We start from the raw sequence: 13691 nt of genomic DNA, 5'->3' as shown, positions 1-13691 counted from the left end.
ATCTACTGGGTGAACAGACTTCTGTTCCAGATGAGCAATAGCACACTACTAGATGACCAACTCAATAGAAGTTGAATCAGGTGTGTTATTGCTGGGCTGAAACAGAACCCTGCACACTCAGCAGGGTTGGCCTGCTCCAATTGTAATAGGTTTATACATTGTGTGTGATGTTTAACTGTGTTTTTTTTATACAACATGTGCTAACATAGGTAGGCCTGCACGTACAGTATAACCCATGGCATATACAATGCATTCGGAATGTATTCATACCCCTTGACTTTTTCCCCATTTTGTTACACTACACCCTTATTCTAAAATGTATTTTTAAAAGTCTCAATCAACACAAAATACCCCATAATGACAAAGCAAAAACATTTAATTTTTTTTGTGCAAAAAATTAATACATGAAATATGACATTTACATAAGTATTCAGACCCTTTACTCAGTACTTTGTTGAAGCACCTTTGGCAGCGATTACAGCCGAGTCGTCTTGGGAATGACGCTACAAGCTTGGCACACCTGTATTTGGGGAGTTTCTCCCATTCTTCTCTGCATATCCTCTCAAGCTCTGTCAGGTTGGATGGGGAGCGTCACTGCACAGCTATTTTCAGGCCTCTCCAGAGATGTTCGATCGGGTTCAAGTTCGGGCTCTGGCTGGGCCACTTAAGGACATTCAGAGACTTGTCCCAAATCAACTCACTCCTGCGATGTCTTGGCTGTGGTTTAGGGTCATTGTCCTGTTCGAAGGTGAACCTTCACCCCAGTCTGGGGTCCTGAGCGCTCTGGAGCAGGTTTTCATCAAGGATCTTTCTGTACTTTGCTTCGTCCATCTTTCCCTCGATCCTGACTAGTCTCCCAGTCCTTGCCGCTAAAAAAACATCCCCACAGCTTGATGCTGCCACCACCATGATACTGCCACCGTTAGGATGGTGCCAGGTTTCCTCCAGACGTGACGCTTGGCATTCAGGCCAAAGAGTTCAATCTTGGTTTCATCAGACCAGAGAATCTTGTTTCTCATGGTCTGAGAGTCCTTACATACAGTGCCTTTTGGCAAACTCAGAGCAGGCTGTCATGTGCCTTTTACTGAGGAGTGGCTTCCATCTGGTCACTCTACCATAAAGGCCTACAGACATTTCCTTCGACCTCATGGTTTTGGTTTTTGTTCTGACATGTATTGTCAACTGTGGGACCTTATATATAGACAGGTGTGTGCCTTTCCAAATCATGTCCAATCAATTAAATTTACCACAGGTGGACTCCAATCAAGTTGTAGAAACATCTCAATGATGATCAATGGAAAAAGGATGCACCTGAGCTCAATTTCGAGTCTCATAGCAAAGTTTCTGAATAGCTATGTAAATAATGTATTTCTGTTTTTTATGTTTAATAAATTTGCCCAAAAATTCTAAAAAACTTTTTTTTCACTTTGTCATTATTAGGTATTGTGTGTAGATTGATGGCGAAAGAATGTCATTCAGTCAATTCAAGGCTGTAACGTAGCAAAATGTGGAAAAAGTCAAGGGGTCTGAATACTTTCCGAATGCACTCTAGAACATGTTAGCACATGTTGTATGGAAAAATCCTGATGGTATACACAGTTGTTTTGTGAGAAGGTGTTAAAGTTCACAGTTAGCTGAAAAGTACCAGTGGCTTGCCTTGGGCCCAAAGTGAGAGCAGGTCCGCTGGAACCATGGCCCAGTGAGACACGGGTGCTGGCCCTCGTAGATGGAAACAGAAAACTCTGATATGGAAATGCGCCATTAGTCTCATGGGACATTCATTGGGACCTCTCTCTTCATCTGCAAACAGAGGCTTTCACAGCTTTCCATATCTGAGGACAGAAAACATCACAAAGACACAGGCTTCATTATGCTCAAATTAGACATTACTGAATATTATGTTGCTATTATCTCTCTGTCCTCATAGTTTTCCTCTAGGGGCTGGAACTGGAAAATCTTTTCATAATGTCCTCGCCACAAAATGACCTGCCCTGTCCGGTAGCCTACACTCTCCCTTTACTGACAGCTGGAGCTGCAATTTCACCGTCTTCTATGGCTGTTATCTACAAATGCATTTGGAGACTGTGTTTTTAATTTACAATGATTACATCCATATTTCCAGCTAATAGAACGCTAGCTTCCTGATTACATTTAATTCCCTTAGCTAAACAGTGTGTAAAGCAGTGGTCACCAAGGCAGTCCATGTGGATCACCAAACATTTCTGTAAAAAATACAACGATAAAGCCTTGCGTGCATATTTTTTTTAATTTGTTTTGCGCTGTTGGTAGTAGGTGCACTTTATTCAGCAGCCCTTGTGCCAGAAAGGCAAAGTGTTCCCATTTTGAACCATTTCATTTGTCTGAAGGTAGATTAAAACAAGTGCACCAACCGCGGGCCAATCAGATAGCTCAGATCAGCGTGTTTGCACAGTTTCTTCGAGCCATAGACTGTAAAAAGAAACCTTGAACGCACAGCAAAGTTGATACTGTGAGATTTTCAAAACTTTTAAATCCACGACTACAGACCCAATGAATACAGCAAATATCTTCTGTTTTTATGAGTAAGTTCATGTTTAAGTTATTCAGCACTGTCAACACTTTGTTCAAAACTTTTATAAGCCATAAAATGTGCATTCTCCCTACTTCCACTCATGCTACAACCAGCACTGCAGCTGCATTGAATGAGTATAGCAATGTGTTCCGATAAGCTAGCGTTGTTATTATTAGTGGATGGTCTTTTTTTATATGAAGGAGTATTTCACTTTCTCTGGTCATACGAGTAACAACATCAATTGGTGCATGTGGCAGAAATAATGAGTTTCGCCATCAACTGGAAGACTGTGTCCCCTTTTCTCAGCGGAGGGAGGCAGAGTGGGGGGACGGTGAGTTAGGTGAGAGGCAGCCTCACCGCTGCTCCCTCCCCTCAGACTGACCATCAGATGCAGGCCATCAGTCCAGTAAAAAAAAAAAATATGCTCACTCAGTTGTGCCTCACAAGTAATACAACAAATTATCTATTACCAGTGTGATCATATACCTAAAATACTCTAAGAAGAACAGCATTGGCAGGGCAATTTAAACATAGCCAATATGCAGTGATAATGTATTGGGCCTATAGCCTATTGCACCAACCTCATTGCTACAGTACTGTTTTTAATTGGTTAATGTTGTGGTAGATCTTGGCTTGCATTTAGACTCCGAGAGTGATCTTAACTCAAAAAAGGTTGGTGAACACTTATGTAAAGTTAGCTAACTAGATAGCAGCTCAGTTGAGTTAGCCTACAAAGTGGCCTCCTACTAGTACTGTAATAAATCGTTTTTTTTACATTTGCACTACGTATTTACTTACTTGAAAAGGTTCTCCCACTGCCTCTGTTTTTTGGGTCCTTACAAAAACGAAATAATGGGCAATCTTCAAGATATTTACGGTGGTAGCAAAGCGCAGCCAGTAACCATGTGGACGACTGGGCAAAAAGTGTGTATGTCACCAGAGCGGTTTGGAATGTGTTGTGACGTTTGACTTTACCAGCGTAATCCACTTTCAGTTTCAATAAATATAAATCGCAAGTCTGTCGGCCACACTTGAAACCAGCATACGCAACAACTCTACAAAATGTGTCCTACCCCGACACACATAACACACAGCACCAATTCAACAGGGCTATGGGGGAGGGTTCTTGAACTGTAACATCCAATCAGAATCTTGCCCCTGGGAGCCAGTGGCACATTCAAAACATTTTTGCAATACAAAAATTATCCAGACCTTCAAGGGAGGCGTGACAATGATGTGATTTCGAAGGTATGGCAATGCGAGACTACTCATGGCAATCCCTCATTGTCCAATCAGAAGATGCTCCATAGCAGGGTGCTCATATCAGATTTCTTGATCCAACATCCTCTCACTCTGTATCTCTTACAGTCAGTAGACATGGAGGATGGGAAGCCTGATTTGCTGATAGTCAAAGAGGAGACAATAGAAGATGAACCAGAGAGCATTGATCTGCTGAGTGGACTAAAGATGGGGGAGCAAGGTAAGGGAGAAATACATATAGCCTACATACAGTAATAGATCTTCAATGGGAATAGTGATGCGCCTGGCTATTATTTTTTCTTCATTCATAAAATGAAATCAATACAACTTATGTTTACATACAAAAACACACATTATAATGTATGAACTTGACCTGGTAATTAACAACAACAAAAACTCCATATGTAGCGTTCTCTACCATGTTTGTAAAGTCTATTTTGTAACCTCTTTCTGTAGGTGATTGGCTGGAGGCAAACAGAGGAGACTGGGCGGCCATCTTGGATTCCCAGACCCAGACCGGTGCAGCCAAGGGCCCGGGAGACGACATCACTGAGCAGGCCAGGACCAGAGGTGACATAGTGGAGGTCAGTGGATGGGTCAGTGTCCTCAACTCTGGGCTGGGGAACAACACTGTTAACCACAACCAAAAACAGACTGACGAACACAAAACAACAACCGAACTTAGTCTCCATGACAACAGACTAGCTGAGACCAGGGCGAGGTGTAGATTTAGTCTGCTGGGACAGGGAGGTGTCCGTATGCAACGAAAAAGAGCAGACACAGGCTCGGCTACTGATGATCCGTCCTGCTCCTATAGTTGTGATTCAGAGAGACTGATGGTGCCTCAGGTTAACCCCCTAACAGGTGCTGCCTTCAGCCTGCCTTCTATAGGATCTATCAACTGGAACATGGACCCTGCAACAACACAGACACTCCCTGGTCTTCATCCTCCTCACACTCTCCTAATGTTAAACCAGAACTCAGATAATGCCAGTGCCTCAACACTAAATGGCTACACAAGCCCATTGACAAATGACAGTAGTAGTTACACTATCAGTAGATCTGGTGGCGAAGAGAAGCTCTTCCTGTGTTCATTCCGTGGGAAAGTCTTCCGTTTGCCCAAACAGGTGGAGATCCACCAGAAGATGCACATGGGAGAAATAGTTTGACTGCTGGGCCAGTTTCTCCCAGTTGTCCAACCTGAAGAGACACCAGAGGGTCCACACAGGGGAGAAATCCTACAGCTGCCCCCAGTGTGAGAAAAGGTTCTCCCACCAGCACCATCTGAAGCTACACCTGAAAGTCCACACGGGAGAAAGGCCGTTCACCTGTACACACTGCGGGAAGAATTTCTCAGAGAGGAGCTACCTCAGCATAGACCAGCAAAAAATGCACACGGCCCATGAATATTAATAATAATAATATATTTATTTACAGTTGAAGTCGGAAGTTTACATACACCTTAGCCAAATACATTTAAACTCAGTTTTTCACAATTCCTGACATTTAATCCTAGTAAAAATTCCCAGTCTTAGGTCAGTTAGGATCACAACTTTATTTTAAGAATGTGAAATGTCAGTATAATAGTAGAGAGAATTATTTATTTAAGCTTTTATTTCTTTCATCACATTCCCAGTGGGTCAGAAGTTTACAAACACTCAATTAGTATTTGGCAGCATTGCCTTTAAATTGTTTAACTTGGGTCAAACGTTTCAGGTAGCCTTCCACAAGCTTCCCACAATAAGTTGGGTGAATTTTGTCCCATTCCTCCTGACAGAGCTGGTGTAACTGAGTCAGGTTTGTAGGCCTCCTTGCTCACACACACTTTTTCAGTTCTGCCCACAAATTTTCTATGGAATTTAGGTCAGGGCTTTGTGATGGCTACTCCAATACCTTGACTTTGTTGTTCTTAAGCCATTTTGCCACAACTTGGAAATATGCTTGGGGTCATTGTCCATTTGGAAGACCTATTTGCGAGCAAGCTTTAACTTCCTGACTGATGTCTTGAGACGTTGCTTCAATATATCCACATAATTTTCCTCCCTCATGATGCCATCTATTTTGTGAAGTGCACCAGTCCCTCCAGCAACAAAGCACCCCCACAACATGATGCTGCCACCCCCGTGCTTCACGGTTGGGATGGTGTTCTTCGGCTTGCAAACCTCCCCCTTTTTCCTCCAAACATAACAATGGTCATTATGGCCAAACAGTTCTATTTTTGTTTCATCAGACCAGAGGACATTTCTCCAAAAAGTACGATCTTTGTCACCATGTGCAGTTGCAAACCATAGTCTGTCTTTTTTTATGGCGGTTTTGGAGCAGTGGCTTCTTCCTTGCTGAGCAGCCTTTCAGGTTATGTCGATATAGGACTCGTTTTACTGTGGATATAGATACTTTTGTGCCTGTTTCCTCCAGCATCTTCACAAGGTCCTTTGCTGTTGTTCTGGGATTGATTCACACTTTTTGCTCCAAAGTACGTTAATCTCTAGGAGACAGAACGCGTCTCCTTCCTGAGCAGTATGACGGCTGAGTGGTCCAATGGTGTTTATACTTTCGTACTAATGTTTGTACAGATGAACGTGGTACCTTCAGGCGTTTGGAAATTGCTCCCAAAGATGAACCAGACTTGTGCAGGTCTACAATTTGTTTTCTGAGGTCTTGGCTGATTTCTTTTGATTTTCCCATGATGTCAAGCAAAGAGGCACTGAGTTTGAAGGTAGCCCTTGAAATACATCCACAGGTACACCTCCAATTGACTCAAATTATGTAAATTATCCTATCAGAAGCTTCTAAAGCCATGACATAATTTTCTGGAATTTTCCAAGCTGTTTAAAGGCACAGTCAACTTAGTGTATGTAAACTTCTGAACCACTGGAATTGTGATACAGTGAATGATAAGTGAAATAATCTGTCTGTAAACAATTGTTTAGAAAAATTACTTGTCATGCACAAAGTAGATGTCCTAACCGACTTGCCAAAACTATAGTTTGTTAACAAGAAATTTGTGGAGTGGTTGAAAACAAGTTTTAATGACTCCAACCTAAGTGTATGTAAACTTCTGACTTCAACTGTATATAGTGCTTTTCATACAGAATCTCTCACTTTAAAAAAAAACAAGGGAGCTGGCAGTTCATGGGAGAGGGTCTTCCACAGCTAGATGATGCAGTTCAGTAAAGCTGTAGCTTGATTGGAGGCAGCGTCGATGGTACAGCCAGGGAGGGAGACACATCAGTCAGACAGTCCCGGAGCTTTATCAGGCACATCTGTCTCTGCAGTTCACAGCTCCTCCTCCTCCTCTGTAGGTAGGTAGGCTGGAACATCCACCACCAAATGTGTAGCCCCCATCTGGGTGATGCATCGGCAGCAGTAAGTGCCTGGAGGCCACCACACCTGGGCAGTAATCAGCAACAGTCTCCTTCTAGACGAGCCTCTGTCATCCCCTCACACCACAATCCACATCTTTCTATGTAGTACTTGTTTGTTTTGTAGTTAATTATGTTGATTTTGGATGTATTATATGATTGGACAGAGTAGATGATATGGTGATGGTTGGTGTGTCTTTAAAAATGCTTCACTGATGAAAAGTGGCAACCCTGACCTGTTGTTTGATGGTGGTGTTTTATAATGAGGAAATTATAGTGCCTTAATTCGTGTTTACTTGACATGGAGTAGTGAAGATGTGTGTAATGTTGAACCTTTTCCAAAATATTCTAACATTCATTTTATCAGAGCGAGGGTACTAGATTTACAGAAAATGTAAAGTGTTACCATAGTGAGAAAAGTTATTCTCGTCACAGGTATTGTTTTGTGCAATAAAAGTAGGGGAGAGTGGGGTATGCAGGGCCATTTTTTACAATCAGCATTACTATGTCAAGGGAAATATAGTATTCTTTCTAACAAAGATATCTACATATATTTCAGGATGTGTATCCCTGGAAATAATCAGAATTCATGTAAACATTACAGTTTTGAAAACATAGCTTGTCCAAAAAAGGTGGTCTCTTGGCACAACTTACCTAAGGTATGTGGTAAGTAGAGCATCGGGACAGGGTAAGTTGAGCTGCCTTGGGATAAGTGGGTGATAGTTTCCTGTGACTGTGGGTGATGATGGTGGTCGTCAAAGTTCGAATTAATGGAATGGGGTTGGTATATTGTATATCTTAATTGTATACAGTAGATCTGTCTGTTCAATATCACTTACCCTTCAGTTTCTTGACCAGTTGTCTGGGACAGGGATGTTGTTTTGATGTGCCAGTTTGTAGGCATGTTCTCTGCATTTGAGCCTACTACGCCCATGAAACTGGTCCGCAAGTTTCTTGATATGTTTAGCAAGCTCAGACGCCATGTCATCAGATAAGACATTGGTGCCTCTGCTACTCTACCATAGCCTCTCTTTCACACAGGTCCATGTTTGTTGTTCTTTTTTGTCAATGTACCTCTTCGGTGTCATTCAGTGTATTTGTTCATCTCTTGCTGCCGCTCCAATGGACTTCTTCCCTTCTCTCACGTCCTTGGCTGCTCTCAAGAACCTCAAGGGGTCTAGACCCCTCTTTGTTTTACGTTTGTATACACAGGGCATGATGATGTCTGCTCTGTAACAATAAAAATGCATCTTGAGTTCATATGCATTACACATTGCAAAAATACTGTGCATAAAACTGACAGAATGTAATCATCATTTATATGCGGTATGGTGGCCATTGGCTCAACTTACCCCATGGCCATTGGCTCAACTTACCCCATGGCCATTGGCTCAACTTACCCCAAGGCATACATTTTGACTATATTAGCCCAAATAGCTCCAAGGATGCACTTTCATGCCATGTTTAGGACCTCATATTGAAGCTTAGAGACCCCAACTGATGTATAAAACAATGGTAAAACAATCTTCTTTGGTTTAGATACAAGCGTCATGAAACCTACAACAATAAATGAATTTGACTTTGTGAAAATCGTATTTTTTTTTTAAAGCTAACTTGCTTACCACTTTTTCCATGTGGTTTCTTCCTTCACAGACTCAATTAAATAATGGTTAGTGCTATCCGGAATCCTTTGGACTTCCCTACCTTAAACCCTAACCTTAGCCATTTTAAATGTCAACTTCAATGGGGTAACGTCAGATTTCGGACTTCCAACGGATATCAGATAGCATGGACCATGAAATGATGACCTCTTCCTAAATATTTGGTCACATGATTCATTTTGTGTATGGTTTCTTATAAACAACTAACCCTTTGGCTCAACTTACCCCACTGTCCCCTACTTCAGTTCTTTATGTAAGTGTATGACCATTTGAAACCATGTTGAAATTAAATACAAAATCGACTCTATGCTGACTGACAAAACAAAATAAAAATTCTGGGACTGAGTTTCCTATATCTCAGTCAAACCAAAACATGGTTTGACTCCATATTGTTAGGTACTTGAATCACAGTGTTAGAGATGGGCTTGACTGTGGTTAACACTTTATATCATTTCATGTTTCTGTGTGTACAGGAAATAATTTCTTATTTAAACCTTTAAGCTTTTCTGTTCTATGCAGTCTGCAGTCCATGAGGATCTGCTGATATCCGGTGTTGCTTGCGGGAGAGAATGGACCTCTGAAGTGGCTGATCACAAACCCTGGCCCCGGATCAGAACTCTGGATCAGGAGCCGTCGCTCTTCCTTCCTGAGTCGGAACCGGGACCGAACCACGAGGGACAGAGACTCCACCACACTGAACACAACCAGTGGACAGGTGGACTGAACAACCTCAGTCCTGGTGGTCATCAGAGAGACGGAGGCTCCAGTCAGGGATCCAGTCTGCAGCCCAGACCCTTCTCTTCACAGTCTCAATGCAGGGATGAAGCAGGGCCTGGTAGAGATAGACCCTCCTGTTCCTATGATACAAACACCACAGTATCCATGATGAACAGAGCAGGTCACCCTGGGCTTCAGCCTTCACAGAGAGTGGTGGGAGACCCCCCTGGTGGTAGTCTATCAGCAGGTCTGTCTTCTCCTTCAGGATCTCATCTAATGCCTGGTGAATGGGTTCATAGAAAGCCTGGACCTGGATCTAGCTTTCCTCAGTTACCACATGGTTACCCCACCAATACAGACAGGTTCAGGATGGGCGTTTACCACAAGAAGCACCTAGCCTATAGCACAGCACACAATCCCAACAACACCCAAACAAGGGCTCAAGGAGGGAGCTCAAAGACTAACCACCTGAGGGTGGTGGCTCCTGCTTCTACCTCCTCTGTCATTGAGTCACAACGTGGGAGGCCGAGCATTAGGACGGACGATGACAAGCCGTACACCTGCCCCACGTGTGGGAAGCGCTTTGCTAAAGCAAACTATGTGAAGGAGCACCAGACTGTTCACACCAAGGAGAGGCCCTTCAAGTGCAAACTATGTTACAAGAGCTTCTCTTTCCTGAGTAACCTCATCAGACATAGGAGTGTTCACAACGGGGAGAAATCGTAGCAGTGTGGCTTGAGATGTACACAGGGGATATCTGGGAACCATTCTTTAGCTGACATTTTTGAAAACACAGTATAAGTGGAAGGCCCCTCCAAACCCCCAGAATAAAAAAATATATATGAATATGAATATTATTTATGATTGGTATACACCCACACCATTTATTTATGTTTTTATTTAATTTAACCTTTATTTAACTAGGCAAGTCAGTTAAGAACAAATTCTTATTTACAATGAAGGCCTACACCTGCCAAACCCGGATGACGCTGGACCAATTGTGCACCCCCCTTATGGGACTCCCAATCACGGCCGTTTGTGATACAGCCTGGATTCGAACCAGGGTGTCTGTAGTGACACCATTCTGTTGTTAGGGTATGCCCACACCATTCCAACACAGAAAAGCTACTTTTTAATTAATCACTCATATTGTAATTATATGTCAATGATCAGCTAGGGGAAAATCTGTTTTTCAACATTTTGATGCCATATTTATAATTATATAAAATATATGCAACAAATTTTCCATGAACATGTTTCTGTGCCAATGCACCACACAACCAATAATCAAAGCATACCGATTTCAGGCACTAAAATATCATGGTTTGCGTTTTTAACACCACAATAAATAGACTATGTCAATCTCGACAAACAGAAAATACATCCCTCCCTACCTTGTAGGCTTACCCAGTTGGTCTTTGCTACTTTGCTACTATAACAGCCTCCACTCTTCTGGGAAGGCTTTCCACTAGATGTTGGAACATTGCTGTGGGGACTTGCTTCCATTCAGCCACGAGCATTAGTAAGGTTGGGCACTGATGGTTGGCAATTAGGCCTGGCTTGCAATCGGCATTCCAATTCATCCCAAAGGTGTTCGATGTGGTTGAGGTCAGGGCTCAGTGAAGGCCAGTCAAGTTCTTCCACATCGATCTCGACGAAACATTTGTGTATGGACCTCACTTTGTGCACAGGGTCATTGTCATGCTGAAACAGGAAAGGGCCTTCCCCAAACTGTTGCCACAAAGTTGGAAGCACAGAATCGTCTAGAATGTCATTGTATGCTGAAGCGTTCTCCTGTGGATTTGGCTATTTCAGTCACACTCGTTGCTGACGGGTGTATACAATCGAGCACACAGCCATCCGACAAAACCAGATTCGTCCGTCAGACTGCCAGATGATGAAGCGCGATTTATCACTCCAGAGAATGTGTTTTCACTGCTCCAGAGTCCAATGGTGGGAAGCTTTACACCACTCAAGCCAATGCTTGGCATTGCACATGGTGATCTTAGGTTTGTGCGCGGCTGCTTGGCCATGGAAACCCATTTCATAAAGCTCCAGAGGCGGTTTGGAACTCGGTAGTGAGTGTTGCAAAAGAGGACAGACAATTCTTACGGGCTTCAGCACTCGGCGGTCCTGTCCTGTGAGCTTGTGTAGCCTTCCACTTCACTACTGAGCTGTTGTTGCTCCTTATTGCTTTACAATAACAGCATGTACAGTTGACCGGAGCAGCTCTAGCAGGGCAGAAATTTGACAAACTGACTTGTTGGAAAGGTGGCATCCTATGACGGTACCATGTTGAAAGTCACTGACCTCTTCAGTAAGGCCATTCTACTGCCAATGTTTGTCTATGGAGATTGCATGGCGGTGTGCTTGATTTTATACACCCGTCAGCAACGGGTGTGACTGAAATAGCCAAATCCACTAATTTGAAGGGGTCTCCACGTACTTTTCTATATACTGTATACAATTACATAGATAGACACATTACAGAGAGAGATGAAAAAATGTTCAACCTCCAGATGAGATTGAGGGGGTGTTTAAGTACAATTCTTACAAGCTTGTTTGGCTGGTAGCTTATTCTTTAGATATTTGGGGCTGCTGGTGAACCATGATGTGCAGACATAATCAAAGTGAGACTGGACTAGTGCACTTGCCAGTCTTTAGGGTGTCTATAGCTAGGTTTCCATCCAATTGGCGACAGCTTTTAATGTGAATATTCTAAAATTATTCATAAAAATAATATGCCATTTCAGAGTTTCCTTTAGGAAAATTACATTACATTACATTTAAGTCATTTAGCAGACGCTCTTATCCAGAGCGACTTACAAAATGGTGCATTCACCTTATGATATCCAGTGGAACAACCACTTTACAATAGTGCATCTAAATCTTTTAAGGGGGGGGGGGGGGGGTTAGAAGGATTACTTTATCCTATCCTAGGTATTCCTTAAAGAGGTGGGGTTTCAGGTGTCTCCGGAAGGTGGTGATTGACTCCGCTGTCCTGGCGTCGTGAGGGAGCTTGTTCCACCATTGGGGTGCCAGAGCAGCGAACAGTTTTGACTGGGCTGAGCGGGAACTGTGATTCCTCAGAGGTAGGGGGGCCAGCAGGCCAGTGGTGGATGAACGCAGTGCCCTTGTTTGGGTGTAGGGCCTGATCAGAGCCTGAAGGTATGGAGGTGCCGTTCCCTTCACAGCTCTGTAGGCAATCACCATGGTCTTGTAGCGGATGCGAGCTTCAACTGGAAGCCAGTGGAGAGAGCGGAGGAGCGGGGTGACGTGAGAGAACTTGGGAAGGTTGAACACCAGACGGGCTGCGGCGTTCTGGATGAGTTGTAGGGGTTTAATGGCACAGGCAGGGAGCCCAGCCAACAGCGAGTTGCAGTAATCCAGACGGGAGATGACAAGTGCCTGGATTAGGACCTGCGCCGCTTCCTGTGTGAAAATGACAGGGAATATTTTTATTTACTGGACATTTGAGAAATTTGACGGACATCCATATGACGGACATCCACACTTTGATTATGCCTCCACATCATGCATTCAGATCCAACCTGGTGCAGCCAGCGCCAATAAAAGACGAGGGATGTCGGTCAAACACAAGAAATCGTGTTTTTGTAATTTGTTATAGGCTGTTTTTAAGGACACATAAATGTGGCTCATTTACGTGTCCTTAAAAACAGCTTATAACAAATTACACAGTGGGTGGGTCGGAGACCCAGGCCCAGCCACTGTGTAGTCAAGCCCAGCCAATCAGAATGAGGTTTTCTCCACAAAAAGGGCTTTATTACAGACAGAAATACTCCTCAGTTTCATCAGCTGTCTGGGTGGCTGGTCTCAGATGATCCCGCAGGTGAAGAAGTCGGGTGTGTAGGTCCTGGGCTGGCATGGTTACACGTGGACGTACTGCCAAATTTTCTAAAACGACATTGGAGGGATCTTATGGTAGAGAAATTAACATTAAATTATCTGTCAACAGCTCCGGTGGACATTCCTGCAGTCAGCATGCCAATTGTATGCTCCCTCAAAACTTTAGACATCTGTGGCATTGTGTTGTGTGGCAAACTGAACATTTTAGAGTGGCCTTTTATTGTCCCCAGCATAAGGTGCACCTGTGTAATGATCATGCTGTTTAATCAGCTT

General features: G+C 43.3%; 1 protein-coding gene across 1 annotated transcript in view; it reads left to right on the top strand.

The window, feature by feature from the left end:
• LOC106602496 (uncharacterized) overlaps positions 1-10949 on the top strand; it is a 29773-nt gene extending 18824 nt beyond the window's left edge. The window contains exons 5-7 of the mRNA XM_045717533.2: positions 3920-4031; positions 4268-4395; positions 9354-10949. Of these exons, the coding sequence (XP_045573489.2) occupies positions 3920-4031; positions 4268-4395; positions 9354-10277 (1164 nt within the window). The 3' untranslated portion in view covers positions 10278-10949. The remainder of the gene's footprint in view (positions 1-3919; positions 4032-4267; positions 4396-9353) is intronic.
• The last annotated feature ends 2742 nt before the right edge of the window (positions 10950-13691 follow it).

Source organism: Salmo salar, chromosome 04, assembly GCF_965601325.2.
Source record: "Salmo salar chromosome 04, fSalSal1, whole genome shotgun sequence".
NCBI classification, from domain to species: Eukaryota; Metazoa; Chordata; class Actinopteri; order Salmoniformes; family Salmonidae; genus Salmo; species Salmo salar.
The sequence above is the reverse complement of the archived record's forward strand: the minus strand, read 5'-3'. Positions and strand labels throughout refer to the sequence as shown.